Raw genomic sequence first — 25912 nt, 5'->3', positions numbered from 1 at the left:
TGAATTCCATGTGGAGGTTAGTTACCTTTCAGTGTATTCTCTTCTGTGTCCACAAGCTCAGATAAGAAGAGTCCCTCTATCTAGAAAAACTCAGGCTATTTGTTAAGTGTGTAAAAATAGCAGAAATATAAATTTATTGCATTTGTTCTTGAGGGATTCATTGGAACAGTTGCCGCCTGTTAGCAGGCAGAGACCATTACTGGTGAAGTTGCTGTTCCGAGGCTTCAGACTGATTATAAGGCACTTTATACAAGTAAGGTATGAGTGATTACTCAGATGCTAGTTATAGTATACAAACCACTGTTGTAGGTAGGTTTGTTAGAACCATTTTTACAGAGTCTTTAAAACAAACCTAACTACATTCTGTCTACTGGTATCTACACACATTATTTTCATATCCCTCTGCCCCCTGCCGTATTATATGTGGCATTTCCATTCTCACAATATGATAAAAGAAGATTCCTGTTGAGCATCTCTTGCCAAAATCTACTTTAAACTGTACTGGTAGTGATTTTCTGCATGTGGAGAGCTCTTGAGGGCATGCATCTTCAGTGAACCCCACAAAGGCAGCCAGAGCACTCTGATCCTCCTTTATGCCCCTGAGCTTGGCTAGCAGCAAAGAAGAAATATACCAGGGATGGACAGAGTGCCCAAGGTCAGAATCTTCTTTCTATGGGATCTATTTTGACAACTAGAGGCAAACTACAGAGATTCTAAGTTCTAGACCCACCATGGCCATATAAACAAAACAATACCAGAACAGAGTGTGGAGATCCACAAAAGGTTCCTAGTGACATCTGAGTTTGCTTTACCCAGTATGGCTACATTAGAGGATTGCTTGACTATGTGTATGGTTACCAGGTAATTGGAAGGATCTGCACTTGGCTGTGCTAGGGGGAGGTCTTTTGCTCCACCCATTGGCATTCCTATAAAAGATCCTTTAGAAAATATAGGAGGGGCTGGTGGATATTGATCCAGGCCCTCCCCAGGCTATGCTGTGTTTCTCTCTGTTTCTTTCCCCTGTATCCTTCTATCTAATATCTCTTATGCCTCACTCCTCAAGAGTATCCTGGGGATAAAATGGGGGCAGTTCCCCCACAACAGAGGAATGGGGAATGGGACTGTAATAATCACCATGTCTGCAACTAAGTTGAGGAATCAGCTTCCAGGTAGCCTACACACCAATGGGAAGCTGAGTGTTTGTTGGAGTAAGAACCAGTTAAGAGAGCTGGTTGACATGTAAATGGCCAGAGAGAAGCTCTGCGATTGGCATCACCTCCAGGTGTGCCCTTGTGGAAAAGGAAAGAGGGCCCGTGAAGTTGTCATTCATGTCATACATGTCATTAAAGGGTGACATAGAGCTGGGCGTGTTAGTTGAAGTCTTTTGTGCTTTAGCTAGCTCACCTGAATCACCCTCTCTCCTCACACTGCTCCCAGTGTTCATTGCAGAGTAGAAGCCCAGAGTCACAAAAATGCATATTTTGGCGTTTCATTTGCATCCCCCGAGCATGAACATCTCTACTTAATATAACAAGCAACGGACAGCAATAGCTATTTATTTTCTGCTCTAACAATAGAATTATAATATGCATAGTAAGTCAAATGTTTAATATTTTATGTAATTAATTTAATTTTAAATAATGAGAAAGAGCATAAGAAACAGAAAATAAGCTTATTAGTGTACTTTAGAATTTTGCCTATGGAGATATAAATGCATGTGTATTATTGTTTTCATTGTATAACAAAATGCCTGATGCTAGGTAATATATAGAGATTTATTTAGCTCTTACTACGAAAAATCCTAGGTCATTTGTGTCAGCTCTCTATTGAGGTCTCTGTGGTGATGATACAGCAGTAGCAGAAAAATATGTGGGAGAAAATGGCAGGATGGGAAAACCAGAGGAATTCAGAGGCTAGCTTGGCACTCTGTAGCAACCTACTCTCGAGGGAACTACTGGAGCTGTTCAAGAATTAAATTAATTTTTCTTAAAGTGGTTTCCTGCATGACTTAATCATTATCCACTGAGTCTCCCTTCTTAAAGGCTCTATCAACACTATACTACCACACTAATGATTTCTACCATATAAACCTCTGGGGAGCCCACTCCACCATGTTTGGTCTCCAGCATCCACACAGTGTGGAGTACTGTAAGTATGCCATCTTACAGAGCAGAGTCTGCAGTCGTAGGTTAGGTACTAGATGGTATAGGAGCCTCTCTGTAGGCAGAGGCCATCAGCTTGAGCTCCACTCAAGACTCTGCCACTGAGTAGCTCTACATTCTGGGCCTTGCTCCATCTGTGATACCCTATGGTAGCTGTGGTGACCTCCATATGCTACCATAGTGATGGAAATTAATGTGGCCAGAGCACTCCCACAATGCCTGTCATGGCATGAGCAGCCACAGTCATCAGCATTGTGGTCAGTGACATTCTTATGTGGGAGACTAGATTTGAATTAAAAGGATAATAATCAGGTTGTACCAGAAAATTGCTACTGCAATACAAATTCCTTTGTGACCCATTTAGCAATGAAAAACTCAGGTTCTGGTAAATATTTGATTGTATACTTGCCTTACATTTGTATTTTTTGAATGTGTAAACTAAAGAAAATAAATGTCTTTTTAGCATTGTCAAAGAATGCATGTTAGATGATGATGATGAGCAAGGGGTAGGAAGTGGCAACTCATCATTGGAAAGGTACTGTAGATAGCTTTATGAGCAGTGATGTGTGTGTAGGCACGCACATGAGGCCACTGGGTTCCTGAGTGCTTTGGTTCACCCCTTCACTCCCAGAGACACTCATAGCACGAACATGTAATTGAGTGGGAACAGTTAGACAATTTCCTACAAATATGAATCAAACTTTTAATGCAAATGCATTTATGAGAGGAAGAGCAGGCCATTTAACCATCTCTTTATATTTTCCAGCCTGACTATCTCTGCTGAGTGTCCAATGCAGCTTGAGGACTTCCCTATGGATGCCCATGCTTGTCCCCTGAAATTTGGCAGTTGTAAGTCATTATCACCTGTAAGGGTTGTGGGTGTGCTTTGGGGTCAGCTCATTCATTCAGAACTTGGCTCAGTCTGTGACTGCATGTGGTGGGATGTAGTTTACCTGGAGGTTCTGGGTGTCTATTATTTTCCACATGTGATCTATATGAGAAATGGAACTATGAGCATTCATCATAGGTCAGGGTAAGCTGGTAATGTGTGAAAACACAGAACAGTCTAGAATGTGTACTTCTAAAGTGAAAGTGTTTCCTCATATCATTGTTAGCAGCCTCTCTTCCCTGTGGTTTGCATGCCTCAGGTTATAATCCTCACAGTTTCTAGTACCCAGTCAGTGATTTTTTTTTTTAATTGCATTTCAGTGCTAACTGTTGTGGACTGTTTGGTAAGGGTGGTGGTCTTCTCTTTCATGTGCGTGGTCTCTACTCATTCAGAACACTCACATTATAAGTGTTTACTTGAGTAAGTAGTCGAATCAAAATGCCTTAGGTAGGCACTTCTCAAATCTGGTGGCAATGCCTAGTTTCCAGCCACTCTGACAAAAGATGTAATGGTGCCCCATTCCCTGTGTGCGAGGGTTGGAACTGAGCTGACCTGCACTTCCTGTCCTCTTTTCCCTCTGTGCTCATATGACCTGCCACTCTTCCCATTTCATCTCTTTCTGCATCCTAGTGTCCTGAAGATGCTAGGAAAGTACTTCCCCATGGACTGTAAATCTGTCTTTCTTCTTTTTCATTTTGACATATGGTCTCACTGAGTAGCTCAGGCTGCTCTGCATGAACTCTCTGTACAGGCTATCCTTGACCCTGTATCCATCCCGCTTTAGTTTTCAAAGTCCCTGGCCTTACAGACCCATGCAACAGATGGTATAAGGTTGCATTTTCAAAAATGGACTGTCCTTTTTAAAAAGTAGGAGGCACTGAATCTTGGATACTCAATCCCTTGGCCAAGTACCCGTGACATTATTCAGGCTATTGAAGCTTCCAGAATCAATGTAGCCACCATGCCACCATGGGATGAAAGATTTGGACATGAGTGTACTCAGGTCACCTTTGTTCTTGCTGCTTTCAAGCATCCCTTTGTCTCTTGATAGATTACTTACGGTGTGTTTTGGTGTGAATTTCTTTGTGTTTTGAGAGGCAGGAGGTTCTTTTTGGCTTCCTGGGTCTGTTATTGCATCTCTTTCTCCTCATCTAGATATGTCAGAGGCCCTTCTGTCTTCTAAAGCTTGAACACATTGGTCCACTTGATGGTGTCTTATTAGTCTCCTCAATGTCTTTCTCTCTCATTCTTTTTTGGTTTTGCACCTTTGGAGGATCAATTTCCAAGGGTGTATCTTCAACTTCACCAGTTGTTTCTTGCACTTTATCTAGTCTGCTGTTGGTTTACTTTATTTACTTTTTCAGTCCGGGTGTTGTTGTCCTGCTCTGTTATTTCTGTGTAGTACTCTTGTATTTTCTGTCTCTGTTGAAATGTTACTTGGTACATGTGCTACTTCTCTAACCTTGGTGAACATCTTAATAGGAGGCCTATTTCGAAGACATTAGCAAGTAAGTCATGCAACTTCATTTCATTTGCATCTGTTTTTAATCTTGTTCCATTCTTTGAATATATTTCCTTAATTTCATTATTTTTCACTATTTCTTTAATTATATTGGTGAATACCCTACACAAACCACCAGTTTTTAATTATTATTTAGCTTTCTGTCATTATAACAAAATATTTGACATAACCAATTTGTAAACACAAAAGAAGGTATATTTTGGATCACATTTTCAAGGTTGTAGTGTGACCATTTGTTTTCTCTGGGTCTGTAGCAAGATGTCATGTTCTACTATAATGCATGGCAGAAAAAAATCACTCACAGTACAAGACAGAGAGTGAAGAGAAAAGGAAGTATGTAGACTCCACAATTTCTTTCAATGGCCTATCCTCCGTGACTTAACAACTTCACTTAAGCACCTTCCCAATACAGCATCCCAGGGACCAAGCCTTTAACACACAGGCCTTTGGATGACTTTGAAGATCTTACTGTAACTACCCACCAGTCTTCCTGACATTGCCATGTTCACCACTTCTAACCGGACTCTCTGAGCCTCATCAAGCTTGGTGCTGCTCTAAGCCACCTGCTTTGCTTTAAGCAACTCCAATGAGTCTTTTGTATGCTTGGTTCTCTTCAGACTCAAAGACAAGGAAGATCAAGTCTACTCCTCAGGCAGACCTCCAAAATAAAGGGTGGATCATTGGCATCTCCACCCAGCTCTTTCACTCTGCAAGAGAAGCCAGTTTTTGATATTTAGACTCTTCTCCTGTTCAGTCTCTGATGAATGGGGGATGGATCGAGCTGGCCAGCTGTGAGCTTCATCAAGCCTGACTTTTCACTTCCCACTGATGCTTAATTAGTCCTCTGTGTAGCCCTAGATGAGTCAGCATGGTGAGCCTGGGCCTACCTCACCCAGGTTCCAGATTCTCCTTCATGTGTACCTGTTTGTTGGTTTTACCTTCTTGAACTGTGATGAGTTTTCATGGCTGCCACCAGCCCAAGCTGCAGTACTTGTGCTCACAGGCCCAGCAACTCCCTTTTGTTCTTAGCTACCTGTAGGTTTCCTAATTCCTCCAGTTCACAGCACTTAATGTAAGACGAAACAGAAACCTGTCCCCGGGGAAGAACATAGAAAAGTCTGCATGTGTGCTCTCATCAGGTACATTACAGAGGCTGTGAAATCTAGACTGAACATATATTATACTACAATATAAATATGATCTTTATAATAGTTATATATGTAAATATCATATTTCCCTTTGTATTAAAAGAGAATATGTTCTATATTTAAATTACACACACACACACACACACACACACATACACACACACACTATTTGTATGTAGTTACTTGCCAGGGTTCAGGCTTCAGTCTCAGCCTTTCCTGGCTTCAGAGTCTTGGTTGAAGTGGAGGTCTGGGGGTGTCTGTATTCAGAGTCTTGGTGAGGTGGAGGTCTGGGGGTGTCTGTGTGCATCTATGTACATCACATTTCCAGCTTTTGTCTGGGACTTTTCCAGCTGGGCTCCTCTAATGACACACACTCTTGAGCAGGACAAAGGAATTCTTCCTGGACTGCCTTGCAGCATTGACTTACAGCCTCCTTCCAGTGTCAGCTCTCAGTATTTCCAGTGCAGGGTCTCCCTCCAGGGCCCTAAGAGTGATTTCTTACAGGGGTTCAGACAATATATTATTTGGTTAGGATGGTTGCCTAATCTCTGCTCTCTGCCATTCCTGGAAGTGAGTCTTTCTGACCCAAAGGGTTTCATTATGGATTATCCTATGCTTCACAAAGGAGGCTTGGTTAAGAGAGATAAGTATGTATGATAAATGAAACATTGGGTGGAAGGAAATCATTCATCTTTTTTAAAGCTTTTACCATCAAGTGCTACATTGCAATTATGATGTCCATTTCATTGGAGGAATGACATAAAGAGCTTTCACCAGTATTTCTCAGAATCACTTGACAGTGGTGGTGAACACCAGTATTTATGATGAGGTGCCACTGAGTCTAAAATTCCCCAGGTAGGTCATCTGAGACTACTGAGTCCCGTGCCTGAAGGAACAGTAATTGCTCATATCTCTAGAAGAACATTAACTGTAGTTTAAATTTATACTGCTCTTTATATATGAAGATTATGCTTTGATTTGATAAAAAAACAAAACACAAAGACTATTTTTGCCACACTGAGAGACTGCTCTGGTCACTGGTTAGATGAATTCAGGCCACTGTGATCCCAGATTTAATGGCAATGACGTGCAGGGCAGACTACTCAAAGGCAATTTTGGATAAAGAAAAGTATTTGACAGCCTAATTTTTTTCATCACTAAAATTATTTCATACTTGTCAGGCAACTAACGGCAGGAAAATCACTTCCCACACTCACAGATGCATACATGCCTAATGGAGCCTGCTCACCCTGCATTAGGAGAGTAAATAACATGAACATTGTACATAGGGCAGAGCGAGCAGGGACAATTCCTGACTTCAGTAGACATTGGAGATTGCCATGTCAGTGCCCTTTAACATCCTTGATATTGTGAAGATGGATTTGATTTGATTCTAGTGTTGATTATTTACTTACATTATCTGATATTATCACCACTGCATTATGCAAACCATCACATAATGTGTTTATATACAATTGACCAGGAGCTACAAAATTCTAGAAAACTTACCTTTCCTCAGCCCTTAAGCTTCACGTTCAGAACACACTCATTTTAAGAGAAGAAATGCTATTCAATTAATGTGTTTTTATTTGTCTTTTATTTTTTGGACTTGCTAAAAAGAATAGATGCTTAGCCAACTTGTTCACTTATGCATGTGAATATGCAGTAGCTAAATGTGCAAGCATAATGAGTTTAAATTACCCAATTCAACAGTTTTTTGCTATTAGGAGACAAAAGAATGCAAATGTGTGTCTCTCTTCTGCAGAGCCACATGTTCAGGTTTCTCTGGTTTGTGTAGAGCACAAGGGAGCCAGCCATCAGTCAGTGATGCCTCTCCTCGGTCAGTGTTGAGATTAGTCCTAGCTTATAGAGAAGGCTTCCTAGACTGTAAGGAAGTTACTTAGGGATAATGGCATGGCTCCCATCTGCCATGTTCCAATACAGACTATTTGGAAGAGAGGAAGAATGGCCCTTATACTTTTGTTCATTGTCATATCTTATAATGGTGCATTAAGTATCAGCTTAAATTATGGGATAAGAACTGGAGAGTTGTAAACTTACAGCTAGAAGCTCCTTTCATGAAGGAATGGGCTACACATCTCATGCTATGAGCTTTTAGTGCATCCCAAGTATGGATTCCTGATCCTGCTCTTGTATTCAAGATATGTGACCCTGCTCTTTTATTCAAGATATGCAAGACTGAGTGGCTCCACAATTTCTGAAAGCCTGGTAGATGTGAACATCAAAATTCATGAGGTATAGAAACATACTGAAGACTTAACATGTGTGTGTCAAGTTCAGATTTGTTAAGTAATCATGCTGACACACTAGTTAATTTTGACTTTCATTGTGGTCTGAATGATTGTGCTTCCTCCCATTCATGTTTGGAAACCTAATTACCAATGTATCAGGGATAGTGTTAGGGAGGCCTTTGGGAGGGGATTATATCATGAGGATGGAGCCTTGAGGAGGAGGATTAGTGTCTTTAATAAAGAGTGCCAGGGAGAGCTCTTATCCTTTCTGCCCTATGAGGACATAGCAAAAAAAAATAAGGGAAACAATTTTAGGAGACTAAAACACTGCTTAAAAGATGCTTTGTGTGGCCTGAATCTGTTTGGGCTATTAGATTGTCATTAGTCACACTGTTCATTAACAACATTTATATTTGTAATGTTTATGAAAATATTAATACATTCATTCCTCACAACTCTGGAGGCTGGGAAGGCCAAGATCCAATTGCCATCAGAATGTTATCTAGGATGGGCTTGCTTCCTCTTTATTCAAGCCTGTCTTTGTGCAATACTTCAAGGAGTAGAAGGAATAAGAGATCTCTTTGTAGCTGTTTTGTAGGGGCACAAATTCTATCTTGAGGAATCTATCACATAGCATATTAAAGACATAATAGCCTACCTCGCCAGGATGCTAGTCCAGTATGAGTTTTAGAAGACTGGGCAGCCACTGGACATGGCAAGCTCTCAGCACTCTACTGAGTGCAGTGAGACAATTAGAACCATGACCACAGACTTTTCTGGGGACATGATTATGGATATATATTGGTAACTGGACTTTGTGCAGTTAGAAGAAGCCACTGGGGTTCACAGATGCTAGAGCTATTTCCCAATGGACATCATGTTTTGAAGTGAACCTGGTAGAACCCATAGAAAATGAGAGGCCAATGGGAATGAGGGAAGAGTACCAGTGAAGGCCAAAGAACACAAGAAAGCTACAGTGAAATAAGCCAATCACAGAAAGACAGAGGCCATGTGATCCTGTTCTGAAAATATCAGACAGAGAGAAGGATCATTGCTGGAGCCTAGAGCTAACAAGTGGTGGGTTATTAGAAGAGTACAAAATCAGTTCAACCACAAAAATGAAATTTAGTAACCAGGATGGAATATATATATATATATGTATATGTATGTATATGTATATGTGTATAGATGCATATATATATATATATATATATATATATATATATATATATATATATATATATATATTTCCACATTGCAAAAAAATTAGCATTCTTGTAAAAAATGACAAACTACCTGATTGACTCTGTGTTTAATGCATACCTGGTCAAAATGCTCTAAATACACTTAAAAACGAGAGAAGGCTCATTTGAGAAAATGAAGTCTAGTACCACAGCTCCAATAGGAAGAGCAATGAATAAGAAGTGCACTGTGGGGTTGGGGATTTAGCTCAGTGGTAGAGCACTTGCCTAGCAAGCACAAGGCCCTGGGTTCGATCCTCAGATTAAAAAAAAAGAAAGAAGTGCACAGTGGTAGCAGAGTTGGTGACATCCATTGAGCCAAGAAAGAGTGTATTGACAAGGCAGCTCATGAGGGTGGGAAAAAGAGGAAGGAGTGCCATGAGGCAGACAGAAGTCAGCCAGAAAGGATAGCATTTTGGAATAATAGTGACCAGGAAGGAAACTCAAGTGTGTAGGATAAAGGAGGGACGTTTCAAAATGACCACAGCATGGTATAAATACCAGGTGACCTGGAAAACAGTTTTTCCTGAGAGATTGGATGTGACCAGAAGCAGCTCTGTTAGGTTGGTCTATGATGAACAGAACATTGCACACACAACTTCCCCATCCATTGGTTGCCTGGCCTCCTGGCCTCCTGGCCCCCTTGCCCCTCTCCACAAGAGAGCATTCTTTCTACAAGCTGGGTGGCAATCCTTATCTTTTTCTCCATGTGTGGTCTGGCTGAGGCCCAGAAGAATGGAGAGGAGTATCACTGATTCTCCAATCATACTCTAAGCATCTTGAAAGGCCTTGAGTACCTTCCTGTCCTGGCAGCCATGACCCTGATCTGCAGCTCAGATGGCAACAGTGAGACGCTTGACCAGTTCATCCTCCTGCTTATCATTTTCTTACCCCTTAGCTAATTCTAGTCAGTGGCAAATCCCACTGGACCAATGTTGCCTGACAGATCTCAAACTGGGATGCTGGCCCACTAGGACGAGAGATGCTATATTGATAGACATTTATCTTTTGCAAAGTTTTCTTTACTACATTTCTGTAATTGATGTGCTGAGTGTCAATGTGATTTCCAGCTGAGGACACTGCAGAAAGTCACAGACATGCTTGGTGTATGGCCAGTTCTTCTTGGGTTTTTACCCTGTTTTATTAGAGAAATGGCAGCTGGAGATGTGGGTTTCAGAGAACTCAAATCATATCCTTTTAAAATCACAGTTCTCATTAAATTCTACTCATAATCTTCAATGTCAAATTCGACTAATGTTAAACAACATAAAAATCTTACATAGTGACCAGAAGCTCCTGGGTATTCCCACATAGCCAGAGACAAGGCTACTGCTAACCTCACAGGCTGTGTGAGACTAGATTTGGCATCAAGCTAGAATCCTCCTCTATATCTGGTTACTTTAAGATTAGCTTTTAGTCATTAAATATCTACTGTGTGTGAGGCATTTATTTACTAAATGCATCATATTTATGTCTGTACTTTGTCCTCACTTTGACCTGTTAGAGGTAGGCAATGTTTGTTCTAAACTACAGACAGGTTAGTAGAAACTTCATGCTAATAGAGCTGGCTCATGGTCACTTTGGTAGCTAACATCAGAGTGGTTTTCTTCTTCAGAGATAATGGTTTCTGAATGGCCTTGTCAGGACAGGGATGGCTGTACCACTCTCACCCCTTAGATCGGCAGCACTCCATGTATCTTCTCCAAGTTATTTGTGAGGGAAAATGCCTGCAACCTTCCTGCACAGCTCTGCTCATGCCTGGCCAAGGAGAACAGATGTGAATCTTTCTGGAGTCATAATGGCAGATGACATTCATTAGACTTCACTGTCTCTTCTACTATGCCAGCAGAAATGCCAGGTCTAACTAAACACAATTCAATGATGGCTGACCAAAGACAATGTAGCATTGACTGATAAAACCCACATGATGAGGAGAGCTGAACTCAGCCACCTTGAACTGACAGACACACTGGTGGCCACATAGTCACTTCTCTGTTGGTACTCGCTAACTCTACTAACACCAGCAATATAAATGTCTTTTAATAATAACAGTTTGAAAGTAAGATCCTATGAGTTATAATATATTACAGATAGAGCTCATTCTGTGATTTAAATAACAACTATTATTCTGTTGAACAATTACTGGAAAGCAAATACTAATTTCTAATCTTACTCCACAATACCAAAGATGAGCTTGGAGAATCGTACCCACCAAGGTACAGAGTGCACCCTGGCCTCCATCCCAGATGGTCCTCAAAGCAGCCCACCCTGCTAGATACCTGGGGCCTATTCTTGGATATGATACTCTCCAAGCCTCCAAAGGAATATCAGTAACTGTGTAACCGACTACTTTCAGAAGGCAGATAAGAGAGATGGAGTTGGAGATTTTCATGCCTTGAAGAGGTAGGGATGTCCCAGATGTCAGGGGTACCAATGTGTCTCTGGACTCCATGACTCAACTACATATTAGAAGGAACTGGAGCTGCCAGAGTCTACCACTCTTCAGATCATCCCTATTCCCTGTGTGGCTTTCTGTGCCCCACATGTCATCTACTCCCCATCCCTTTCCTCCTTAGCCTATTTAACACCTATTAACTCATGATGGAAGCATTTCCCATGACCTGGACTATCTTAAGAAAACTATCTAATTTCCAAATGTGCTGGTTAGTTTTTATCAATTTGACACAAACTGAAGTTACTGTGAAGAAGGAAATGCAATTGAGGAAGTGTCTCCCTCAGACTGGCCTGCAGGCATGTTTGCAGGCCATATACTTAATTAATGCTTAATGTTAGAGGGGCTAGACCATTGCAGGCAGTGGCCAGCTCTGGTTAGGTTATCTGAGAAAGTAGACTGTGCAAAACCTGGGGAGCAAGCCAATCAGCAGCATTTCTTCATCTTCTCTGCTTTAGTTCCTGCCTCCAGGTTCCTTCCTTGGCTCCCCCCCATGATGGGTTATAACCTGTAAGCCTAATAAACCATTTTTCCCCAAGTCACTTTGACTGAGTGTTAATTGCAGCAACAGAGAAGCAACCAGAGTATCAGGCATTTCCTAACTCCCTGAACCGTTCTCTAGTCACAGTATCCTAGTGCCCCAAATTCTGAGCTTTGTGAGCTTTCAGATTTGTGTTTCCCATGTAGTCACATCTCCCAGTAAATGTAGAATTGTGTTACTTCTCCTGGCTCAGGGCAGGGGTGGAATGTCTAGTCCCCTGTGAGAAGGTCTCTTAACATAGCTCCCCCATGTAAGTGCTATCCCAGTTGGAGACCAGCTGCAGAGTCACTCTGCCTATAGGCCAATGCAACAAGGAGGAAATGCAGAAGAGGTGAAGAGACAAACAAGCACCACCAGTCAGCGCCAGCCAAGAAACAGCAGGAAGCAGAGGATTGCTCCCTGCCCAAAGGATATTCCCTTGTTGCCCTCCTTGGACCAGAGTCCAGCAAGACAGCTTTGTTCAAATCTGTATCTGAGTTTCACAGACCTGCATCATATAGGCTTCTGCAAGAAACATACACACATACACACAGGATGTGTACAGATTTGTCAGAATAGCAGCCGATTTTTCAGTGGAGACTTTAAAAGCCAGAAAACTTTCCACGATAAAAGCAGGGTTAGCTGGGTATACAGAAGATACTGGAAGGAAGACCTGGGACTAAAAAAAAAAAAAAAAATAAGCATATCCAAGAGTTGACAGTGAAAAAATGACAATGTTAGGACACTGGTTAAACAAAGGGAGACTAATACAACAAACACCATAAAATCAATACAATGACCAGAATCAATACACATCTTTCAAAAATGACTTTGAACAGTTGTTATCTCAACTTCCCAGTCAAAAGTCACAGAATAACTAACTGGATGAAAATGGTATCCATCATTTTGCTGCCTCTAGGAAACACACCTTATCACCAAGGAGAGAAGTTACCTTAGAGTGAAAGAATGGGAAAAGTTATTCCAACCAAATGGAACCGGGAAACAACCAGAAGTTGCTGCTATAATATCTGACAAAATAGACTTCAAACAAAAACTAATCAGAGAGATCAAGAAGGGCTTTTCATACCAATCAAGAGAACAAGACATCAAAAAGACATTATAATCCAAAATATATGTGTGTTAAGCTCTAGTGCATCCAGATTCATAAAGTAAATGACACTAGACAAAAAGCAATGGATCAACCCAACACCTTCATAGTAGGTAACATTTAACAGAAATAATAGAACCAACTGATGCCATAGAGGAAATGGACCTAATAGATATCTACAAAACAGTCCTTCTAAACAAGAGAGTACAAATGATCAGAAGCCCAGGGAACCTTCTCTAAAATAGACCACATATTGTGACACAAAGTATCTCTCAACAAATGCAGGAAAATTACAGTGTCTCCTTATATCATTGCTGAGCACACTGAAACAAAATTAGATAGCAAGAGCAATAGAAAACAGAAAATATATACAGTCATTGAGGTTGAACAACAGACTCCTTAATGATGAATGGTCACTGAAGAAGTAGAATGTTTACCAGAATTAATGGAAATGAAAACACAATATACCAAAATGTTGAACCTTCAATGCATTTCAGGAGAAAGCCAACATGATCATGGTGTATTATCTTTTTGATACATGCTTATATTCTGTTTGCATGTATTTTATTGAGTGTACTTGAGTCTATGTTCATTGTGACCTGTGGTTTGCTTTTTTTGTTGTTGTTGTTGTATCTTTATCTGATTTGGGTATTTGTGTGATACTAACTTCATTGAAGGAGTTTGGCCGTGCTCCTTACATTTCTATATTTTTGAATAATTTAAGAAGGACTGTCTATAGATCTTCGGATATTTGTAGAATACCACTGAAAATCCATCTGGGACTTATTTTTTAGCTGAAAGGATTTTTTTTCTTTATTATTATGTGTTTTAAATTTTATACATCAGCCATGGGTTTCCCCTGTACTCCCCACTCCCGCACCCACTCCCACCTTCCCCCCAGCCCCTCCCCTCCATTCCCATGTCCTCCAGGATCAAGGCACCCTTGGGGATTCATTTAAACCTGGTGGAAAGTACAGTGACAAATAGCCAAAGGAATGGAAGCACATGAATTATGAACCAAAGGCTGTGGAGCCCCCAGCTGGATCAGGCCCTCTGGATAAGTGAGACAATTGAACAGCTTGATCTGTTTAGGAGGCACCCAGTCTGTGGGACCAGGATCTGTCCTTAGTGCATGAGCTGGTTGTTTGAAACCATGGGCTTATACAGGGACACTTTGCTCAGTCTGGAAAGAGGTGACAGGACCTGCCTGTACTGAATCCACCAGCTGAAAGGATTTTATTACTATTTCAATTCCTCATTTGTTATGTTTATAATTGATGACCTCTGGGTTTAATTTTGGTAGTTGGATGAATTTCTAAATTTCTTTTGTTTTTTTTTTTTCCTTCATGGAGTACAGATTTTTAAAATATTCCCTTATAATATTCAAAATTTTCTTTGGTGTCTGTTGTAATATTTCCCTGTTCATTTCTGATTCTGTTGATTTAGGGTCTCTTTTTCTTCTCATTAGTTGGGCCAAGGGTCTGTCAATATTGTTTAACTTTTCGAAGAACCAACTCTTAGATTTGTTGATTCTTTTTATTGTTTTCTTTGTTTCTATTTCCTTGATTTATGCTTTGAATTTTATTATTATTTGACATTGACTGAGTATGAATTTGGATTTTTCTTGATTTTCCAACATTTTAAGTTTTATTATTTAGCCGTTTATTTGTGCTCTTTCTGATTTTTTTAATGTAGAAATTGAGAGTTATAAATTTCCCTTTAAAAACTGCTTTTAATGTGCAGCAAAGGTTTTGATATGTTGTTTTGTGGTTTTATATTCATTTAGTTCCAGGAAGTTTTTTTTCTTTCTTTCTTGATTTCTTCTTTGTCCCATTCATTATTTAGTAATGAGAAACAGTTAGCCAGAAGCAGAACTACAGAAGCCAGAAAAGCAAAGTTAGTGTATTTAGAGACTTTCCCATAACTATGAACTCTGATGGATTCGGTCTTTGTTTTAGTTTTAGCAGATGGTGTTATCAACTGCTGAGTTTTCCAGCCTGGACGGTACTTCCACCATGGAGCTAGTTGTGCTAAGGTCTTGGGGCCTACTAAGGTCTGGGACCCTGTTACCATGAATGTTTAATCTCCATGCATTTGTGTATTCACTGGAAGGTTTTGTTGGTTGGTTGGTTTGGTTTGGCAATCATTTTAAAGTTTTACTGCATTGTGCATAAATAGGATACAAGGAGTGAGTTCAACCTTTTTAATTTGTAAATGTCTGTTTTTTTATTATACTTGTGTTTTAATTTTACACATCAGCCATGGGTTCCCCTGTCCTCCCCCTCCCGCCTCCACCCCCATGTTCCCCCCATCCCCTCCCCTCCATTCCCATCTCCTCCAGAGCCAAGATTCCCCTGGGGATTCATTTGAACCTGATGGATTCAGTACAGGCAGGTCCAGTCCCCTCTTTCCAGGCTGAGCAAAGTGTCCCTGTGTAAGCCCAAGGTTCCAAACAGCCAGCTCATGCACTAAGGACAGGTCCAGGTCCCACAGCCTGGATGCTCCCCAAACAGTTCAAGATATTCAATTGTCTCACTTATCCAGAGGGCCTGATCCAGCTGGGGGCTCCACAGCCTTTGGTTCATAATTCATGTGCTTCCATTTGTTTGGTTATTTGTCCCTGTGCCTCTCCAATCTTGGTCTCAACAATTCATGCTCTTACAGTCCCTCCTCTTTCTCAACAATTGGACTCCTGGAGCTCCACCTGGGGCCTGGCTGAGGATCTCTGCATCCACTTCCATCAGTTATTGGATGAGAGTTCCAGAACGACCATTAGGGTGTTTGGCCATCTGATCACCAGACTAGGTCAGATCAGGCTTTCTCTTGACCATTGCCAGCAGTCTACAGAGGATGTATCATTGTGGATTTCTGGGGACCTCTCGAGCACTCTGCCTATTCCTGTTCTCATGTGGTCATCATTTATCATGGTCTGTTATTCCTTGTTCATATACACAATGGAGTACTACTCAGCAGAGAAAAACAATGACATTGTGATGTTTGCAGGCAAATGGATGGATCTAGAAAAAATCATCCTGAGTGAGGTAACCCAGACTCAGAAGGACAAACATGGTATGTACTCACTCATAGGAGGATACTAGATGTAAAACAAAGATGACTAGACTTCTACACAACTCCAGGGAGGCTACCTAGAGAACGGGACCCTAGGAAAAACACAGGGATTGATCGCCCAATGACAGAGAAATGGATGAGATCTACATGAACAACCTGGACGACAGTCAGAGTAATGAAGGGCAAGGTTTTAGGGAAAGAAATCTTGGGGGATCAGGAGATCCCAGCTGGTAAATGTCTGTTTTGTGTCCCCAGATATGTTCTATTTTAGAAAAGCTTCCATGTACTGCTGAGTAGACTGTGATTCTTTGGTATTTAGATTTGGATAGAATATTCTTTAGATATCTGTTAAGTGCCTTTGATGTGTGATGTCAATAAATTCTGATGCTCCATCTTTATGTTTTGTCTAGATGGCCTGTCTATTGGAAAAGGTGGAGTATATTAGATTGATATTAATCTGTGACTTTAAATCAAGTAGTAGATTTTTTTTTATGAAATTGGGTCACACCTGAGTTTGGTGCATATATATTTAGGATAGTAATATCTTTTTGGTTAACTGTACCTTAATTGGAATTAAATGTCCTACTTTGTCTCTTCTTTTAAATTTTAATTTGAAGTCTGTTTTGCCAGATACTAGAAGAACAACATCTGCTTGCTTCCTGGTTCCATTTGACTGGAGTATTTTGTTTATTCTTTTACTCTAAGGCAATGTCTATCTTTAAAACTAAGATATGTTTCTTGGAGGCAGAAGACAGATAGATTTTGCTTTTTTTTTTCCATTCAGCCAACCTATGTCTTTTGATTGGAGAATTAAGCCATTGATATTTAAAGTTATTATTACAATTTGTATATATTAATTAGGATCACAATGCTGTTGATTTTTGGAGATATTGTTATTTTGTTGTCATTGTTATTTTGTGTTTTATAATTATGGTTTCTTAATTCTTTCAGTAGTCTCTCAGCTATGCTAATTCCTTTCTTCACTCTGAAATAATGCTCTTGAATTTTCCTTAGGTGTGATTTGTTGGGTATACAATTTTTTTAGGCTGTTTATGTCATGGAAATTGTTTATTTCCCCTTCAAACATGGCAGATAGTTTTGCTGGGTGTATTATTTTAGGTTGACTATCATTGTCTTTTTGCCTTGGAATATATTGTTCAGGGCTTTTCTTGCTTTCCCAAGCATCCACTGAGAAACAGCAGATAATCTAATTGGTTTACCTTTATGTGACTTTTTTTTTCCCTTGCAGATTTCAATATACTTTCTTTGTTATGTCTTACTGTTTTAATTATGGTATGCTGTGGTATTTTCTTTCAGGTTTTGTCTATTTAGTGTTCTGCATGCTTCTTATATTTATGTGGGCGTTCCTTCCTTAATTTGGATAAGTTTTCTTCTGTAGTCTTGTTGAAGATTTGGTCTATGCCATTGGCTTGAGATTCTTTTCCCTCATCTATGCCCATAATTCAAAGATTCTTTTTTTTTTCAAGATACCCCACATTTCTTGTATTAAGAAAAATTGTTATGTTCTTTTCTTATTTGGTCTAGAACCTCCATTTGATCCTTGAGACCTGATTTTCTGCTGCTTGATTCATTTTACCTGTAGCCTTTTCTCTTACCCCATCTCCGTTTCTTTTCTCACTAGCTAACCCACAGAAGCACTCTCTATCAGGGAACCCCCACAGCCCACACACTTGCATAGCATCCAGAAAGGGCAAGAGCAATCAAAGAATGGAGCACTCATCCAACAAAAATAGGACCAGATATTAATACCAAGAAATATCTCAAACTTCATGGTTCCAGATGCCTATATCCCAGAGCAAAAACAAATGCATGAACAGTTAAGACAATAGTGTCTCCACCAGAAACCTCTAACCCTATTACAGTAGATTCTGAGAAATACAATATAGCTGAAGCACAACAAAAGGACTTCAAAAATAACAATTATGAATATAGTCAAGGATTTTAATGAGAGAATGAATAAATCTCTTAGTGAACTCAATGAAAACACAAAGAGTTGAATGAGCTAATGAAAACAATTCAAGACGTGAATAAAATCACTAATGAAAAATCCAAACAGAAATTAAACTATAAATGAAATTGAGGATGTCAAATATAAAACCTCAGAGGCAAGAATCAAAAGTAGAGTAGAAGACATAGAAGTAGAGAAGCTTGGGTGTTGAATACAAGATAGAAGAAATGGAAAGATCAGTCAAATAAAAAATTAAATAAAAAAACCCAGGTCTAAAACATGCAGGAAATGGACATTATGAAGAGACAAAGCTTTTAAATGGCAGGGATAGAGGATGGAGATGAGACCCAAACCAAAGGCACAGAAAATGTTTTGAATAGTTATAGAAAAAAACGAAAGAGGTGATTATTAAGGTACAAGAAGCATGCAGAATGCCAGTAACCCGAAATGAAACAAGACCAGAAATAAAATTCCCCATAATACATTATTATTCCAACACTAAATGTAAAGAACAAAGAAAGAATATTAAAAACTGCAAGGGAAAAAAGATCAAGTTGTGTCTAAAGGTAGGCCCATTAGAATAATATTTGACTTCTCAATGGAGACTCTGAAAGCCAGAAGGGCCTATCCTATTAACTCCAAAAGACTATAGATGCCAGTCCAGACTACTATACCCAACAAAATGATCAATCATAATTTTCAGAGAAGGAAAAACATTCCATTATAAAAACCAAATTTAAGCAATTTCTATCTATCAGTACATCTCTATAGATGGAAAACTTCAGTCTGATGAGATTAACTACATGCAAGAAGACACAAGATGTAAATTATTGAAGATAAGCTAATCAAAAATGGGAAAAATCCATACCATAATAAAAATTAACAGGAATCAATAAACATTGCTTCCTGGTATCTTTTAATATTAATAGTCTCAATTATCCAATTAAAAAACATGGACTAACAAATTGGATAAGAAAGCAGTATCCATATTTCTGCTGCATCCAAGAAGTTTACTTTAACACCAAAGATATGCATCTCTCAGGGTAAAAGAATGGGGAAAAGCAGATGCAAAAAGCAAGCAGGTATAGCCATTTTAATATCTGACATAAAAAGACCTCAAACCAAAAGTCATCACAAAAGATAGGACACTACATGCTCACCAAAGAAAAAAATCTATCTGGAGGATACTGCAATTCTAAACATTTATAGACCAAACACAAGGGCACCAAAGTTCATAAAAGAAACACTACTATATCTAAAATCATAAATTGAATATCACTCAGTGATAGAGGTTGATTGGTGACTTCAATACCCAGCTCTCCCCAATACACAGATCATCCAGACAAAAAGTAAATGGAGAAATGCTGGAATTCAATTACATCATAAATCAAATGGACCTAGAAAACATCTACAAAACATTTCACCAAACACAAAAGAATACAGTTTCTTCTCAGAGGTTCATTGAATGTTCTCCAAAATTAACCACATACTTGGACACAAAGCAAATCTCAACAAACATACAAAAATTGAAATAATATCATGCATTCTATCTGACAACTATATATTAAAACTGGAAATCAGCAACAGAAACAATAAAAAAAACTTCCAAACTAATGGAAACTGAACAACTCACTTCTGAATGAATAATGGGTCAAGAAATAAATCAAGACGGACACTTAAAACTTTTTAGAACTGAATGGAAATGAAAATATAACATATTAAAACTTATGGGACACAATAAAAGTAGTTCTAAGAGACAAGTTCATAGCACTAAATGTTCGCACAAAAAAAAGTGGCAAGATTTCAAATTAGTAACTTAATAGCACACACATGAAAGATCTAGAATAATGAGAAGAAATAATGCTCAAAAGGAGTAGACAGCAAAAAAAAATGATCAAACTCACAGCTGAAATCAATGAAATAAAAACAAACAACAAAAAGATAAGAATCAATGAAACAATGTGTTGATTCTTTGAGAAAATTAACAAGATTGTCAAACCCATAGGCAAATTAACTAAAATATGGAGAGAAGATCCAAATTAATAAGAGATGAGTAGAGTGACATTACAACAGAAGTGAGGGAATTCAGAGAATCATAATGACACCACCAAAATGGAAAACCTAAAAGTAATGAATGAATCATCTTTATTTATATATGACCTATGGAAATTAAATCAAATAAGTAATTTAAACAGACATATAAACCCTAATGAAATAGAATCACCAGTTAAAAGTTTCCCAACCGAAAGAACGCCCAGGGCCAGATAGATTCAGTACAGAATGCTACTGGATTTTCAAAAACAAATTAATGCCAGTACTCCTCAAATATCCGTCAAAACAGAAAGTGAAGGAACACTGTCTGATACCTTTTATGAGGCTGCTATATCTCTGATCCCAAAACAACACAAAGACCAAGCAAACAGCAACAACAATATGCCAATAGAACATAGATGTAAAAATTGTAAATAAAATACTGGCAAACTGAATCTAAGAACACATCAAAAAGATTATCCACCACAATCAAGTTGGCCTCATTCCAAAGATTCAGTGATGACTCAAAATACGTAAACTAATATGTGGAATTCACCATAGAAACAGACTGAAAGACAAAAATCATATGATCATCTCATTAGATGCAAGAAAAAGGCCTTTGACAAAATTCAACATCCCTTCATGATAAAAGTCTTGAAGAGACTAGGAATTCACAGGCCATGCTTCCATATAATAAAGGCAATATACAACAAGCCCACAACCAATAACAACCTAAATAAAATGAGTAAAAAAGCATTACTACAAAAATCAGGAACAAAACAAGATTGCCCACTCTTTCCATACCTATTCAATGCAGCACTTAAAGCCTTAGATAAAACTATAAGAAAACTGAAAGAATTCAAGGGTATGCAACTAGGAATTGAAGTAGTCAAAGTATCTTTATTGGCAGATGATATGATTTTATACATAAAACAACCTAAAAACTTGACTAGGAAACTTCTATTGCTAGTAAAAAATTTTTTAGCAAAGTAGCATGTTGCAAAATTAACACAAAAAAATCAGTAGCCTTTCTGTCATGACAAACAGACCAAGAGAAGTCAAGGAAGCAGTACCTTTCACAGTAACCTCAACAACATCAAATATCTTGTGATAACTCTAACCAAGCAAGTAGAAGATTTCTGTAATAAAAATCTTAAGACACTGAAGGAAGAAATAGAAAATAACACCAGAAGGTGGAAAGATCTCCCCTGGTCATAGATCAGTGTGCAAATCAATCTATAGATTTGATGGAATATCTCAACACAATTCTTCACAGAAATTGAAAAAAAATTAATGTTCACCTGCATATAGAAACACACACACACAGACAAACAAACAACAGGATGCCTAATACAATCCTGAATAATAAAAGAACTTCTAGAATTATCAGCATCCCAGATTTCAAGTTGTACTACAGCGCTATAATAATGGAAGTATTGGCATAAAACATACATGTTGATCAGTGGAATCAAAATGAAGACCCAGACAAAAGTCCACAAACCTATGGACATCTGAATTTTGACAAAGAAACCAGGAATATGCACTGGAGAAAAAGACATCTTCAGCAAATGGTGCTGGTCAAACTGGATGTCTACATGTAAAAGAACACAAACAGATCCATATTATGATCCTGCACAAAATTCAACTCCAAATGGATCAATGGACCTCAACATAAGACTAGAAATTCCGAATCTGATAAAAGAGAAATTGGAGGACAGGATTAAAATCATTGACATAGAAAAGGGTTTTCTAAATAGCACATTGATAGCACAGACATTAAGACCAACAAACAGAACCTCATGAAGCTGGAAAATTGTGTGGTAAAAATACCATTATTCAGGCAAAGTGACAGCCTACAGAATTGGAAAATGCTTTTGCAAATTAAACATCTGATAGTATATAAAAGAATAAAGCACTAAAAAAGTGAACATCTAGAAAACAAACAGCCAATTTAAAATGGTATATAGCGGTAAGCAGAGACTTCTCAAACAATGAAAGAGAAATGTCTAAGAAACACTTAAAGGAATGCTTGATGTCCTTAGCCATCAGGGAAATGCAAAGTAAAACTACTTTCAGATTTCATGTCACACCTGTCAGAATGGCCAGGATCAATAAAACAAATGGCATTCTCATAATGAGAATGTGGAGAAAGAAGAGCACTCATCTACTGCTGGTGGGAATGCAAAGTTGTGCAGCTTCTCTGAAAATCAGTCTAATGGTTCCTTAAGAAACTGGAAATAGATCTACTTCAAGATTCAACTGTACCACTCTTGAACATATACCCAAAGGACTCTATAGCCGACTACAGAGATTCTTGCTTATTCACATTCATTGTTGCTATATTCATAATAGACAGAAATTGGAAACAGCCTAGATTTCTCTCAGCTGCTGAATGGGTAATGAAAATAGTAGATTTATGGAATAAAGAAAAATAAATTATGGTATTTTTCAGGTAAATAGATGGAGCTAGACTAAATCATCCTGAGCATGGTAACCCAGATGTAAATGGAGATTTATATTATATTATGTAATATATAACATTCATATGTAATTTTCTTTTATATTGTGAATGTTAGCTTTTAAGCCTTGAATTTGTGTGTTATTTTTTAATAACCACAGAGATTAGGTACCTAGTAAGAAAATAGATGGAGGATTGATCTACCAAGGAAGGAAAAATAGAATGTGTTGTTCTAGAATATGGAAAGATAAAGGGGAAATTAGAATAGGAGAGTAAAATGGAGAGAAGTATGGTAGAACAGTGCAAAGGAAGGACTATATAGAGGGGAAACCAACACTAAAATCATGGATACTTATTACTATAGGAACTTCTTAAAATATATAAATAAATGAAAGGAATCAAAATGGAGTCTCTAAATATTAGGGTAGATGATGCCCCACAAGACATCTTATGCTACCAAGTAAAACCTACAAGAATGGGTTACATTTTGTTGAGTCATTGGCCAAAGGATTCCCATGGAAATACCCAAACATCATACTGCTAAGGCTATTGGTTACTCCTGGCACTCCTAAAGTGGTCAAGAGCCACAGACTAGATAGGTATAGTTGAAAGCCACAATTACTGTTCTGCTAAAGGAACATCCAATAACATGGCACTCAATGACATAACACTATATAGATCAGTGTCTCACTCATCCTTCCTTAGAAAGCTTCTTTCAGTAGAAGGTGTCTAACAGAGAGCCATACCTGGATAATGTACAGAGAATTAGAGACTTTGAAGCACTCAGTCCTAAATAGGATGTCTTCATCAAAGCCCCCCATCCTCAAAGCTTAGAGATCTATGTGGAAAAGGCAGAAAAACTGTAGTACCAAGAAGGGATGGATGACTCCAAAGAAACTGTATCTTCTAGATTCAAAAGGACTGATGTATATATGAAGTCACAGGGAGTGTGGCAGTATGAACAGAGCCTGCACAGATTTAAGCCAGATGAGGTCCTAGTCCTGAGAGGAGGAAATAGACACAAGCTCTCATCACTATCCAAGAAGCTATCTCCAATTGACATCTGCTTGCAAAGGAAAAATTAGTTTTCTCCATTGAAGTCTCACTGGATGTATTAACAACTCTTTGGAGCAGAGTCCATGCCCAGGCATAGTCTGCCAACACAAACAAGTTCAGTGGTATTTTTATAGACTTTTTATCTCATCTGCTCTGTTTGGCTATGTTTTGTTAAATTGATCTTCTTTATTTTGATTTCCATTTTTGTGTTTTTGTGAGGGTTTTGTTTTGTTTTGTTTGTTTTAAAGAATAAGGTAGAACATAAAATTGGTTGTGTAGGAAGGTTGGGAGAATCAAGAAGGAAGTCGAGGAGAGTAAAAAATAATCAAAACATATTTTCTGAAAAATTATTTTCACAAAATGTTTGAAATAAATAAAGATGGTGCTCAATGAAATAGAATTAGGGATGCGGATATCAGCCCACTCTCCCACAGCTACTTGATTTTTTACAAAGGATGTATAAAATACACAATGAAGAAAAGAAAATGATGTTCATAAAAGTGGATAGCTCCATGTAAAAGAATGAAACTATGTCCATATTTCACCCTGCACAAAATCAACTCCAAATGAATCAAGGACCTCAGCATGATACCTGATACTCTGAACATGCTGAAGGAGAATGTAGGGAATACACTTCAACTCACAGGCACAGAAGACTTTCTGAATAGGACTCTAATAGCACAGGACTAAGACTGATGATCAATAAGTGGAACCTCATAGAACAAAATTTATTCAATACAACAAAGGACACATCATTTAAGTGAAGAGGACACCTACAGAATAAGAAAAAAAATTACCAGCTATAGATCTGATAATCAGTTTAAGTCTAGAATATGCCATGACAACAACAGTAATAAAAACCTCAAACACCAATAAAACAACCAATCCAGTTATAAATGTGTCTTGGAACAAAACAGAGAGTTTTCCAAAGAAAGACAAATGGCAGAGAAATATTTTTCAGATGTTCAGTTTCCTTACTTACTAGCAAAATAAACATTAAAATATTTTGAGGTTTCATCTTACCCCAATTAAAATGGGTAAGAAAAAAATTACAACAAACCCTGGCATGGGTATGGGGAAGGTTGAACAGTTATTCACTGATAGTAGAAATGCAATCTGGTACTGCCACAATAGAAATCAATATGGAGGTTACTAAAAAATCATGCAATAGATCTATCATATGATCCAGTTGTACCCTTCTTCCATACGTACCCAAAGGACTCTATCCTACTACAGAGACTCCTGCTCACCCATATTCACTGTTGTTGTTCACAATAATGAGGGAATGGACACAGCCTAGATGCCCATCAAATGGTAAATGGATAAAGAAAACATGGTACATATACACAATAGAATATTGCACAGAAAAATTCAGTCCTGAAATTTTTAGGCAATGAAGTAACACAGACCTGAAAAGACAAATTACACAGAGACTGAGATGGCTAAGTGGAGGGAGGGACAGAGAGGGAGAGCAATGAAAGAGATATCTTGATAGAGGGAACCATTAGGGGGTTAGGAAGAAACCTGGTGCTAGGAAAATCTCCAAGAATCCCCAAGGATGACACCAACTAAAGTTATCTCATCAACAGACCCTAGCTTCGACTCTTTAGATGAATATGTTTAAATTGAAGTACCAATAGAAGCCAGAAAACTAGAAAGGGACTATGGGGCCAGAATTTCAAGTGATAGCTGATAGAAAACAGGAACTATATAGGGGAATAATGGATTAGACAGGGATAGATACAGTAGAAGATGGAAGGTCAGGTTAGGGGAGGGAGTATGGGGAAGGATAGGTAATACTAAAGAGGTTTGAAATGTCATGTGGAAGCCTACTGCTGTAGAAGCTACATATACATATAGTTAAAGTTTAAATGAACTTACCCTATGAAGTGGGGACATTGCCTCCCTAGACACTATAGGCTATCAAACAAATAGCCCAGGGCAGGTATGGCTTTTCTCTCTTTGAGCTGTTATTCAGTGGGATCAAATAGACCACCTAAACATTACTGGCTATTATTTTTGCTCTTGAGTAACT

General features: G+C 38.5%; 1 protein-coding gene across 9 annotated transcripts in view; it reads left to right on the top strand.

The window, feature by feature from the left end:
- The window catches only part of Gabra5 (gamma-aminobutyric acid type A receptor subunit alpha5), a 105824-nt gene that overhangs the window by 52545 nt on the left and 27367 nt on the right, over positions 1 to 25912 (top strand). For all 9 annotated transcript variants that reach the window (XM_036207139.1, XM_036207115.1, XM_036207122.1 and 6 more), the window contains one exon: positions 2929 to 3011. In XM_036207139.1, the coding sequence (XP_036063032.1) occupies positions 2929 to 3011 (83 nt within the window). The remainder of the gene's footprint in view (positions 1 to 2928; positions 3012 to 25912) is intronic.

This window comes from Onychomys torridus, chromosome 1 (assembly GCF_903995425.1).
Source record: "Onychomys torridus chromosome 1, mOncTor1.1, whole genome shotgun sequence".
Classification (NCBI taxonomy): domain Eukaryota; kingdom Metazoa; phylum Chordata; class Mammalia; order Rodentia; family Cricetidae; genus Onychomys; species Onychomys torridus.
This window is presented reverse-complemented; position numbering and strand designations above follow the sequence as displayed.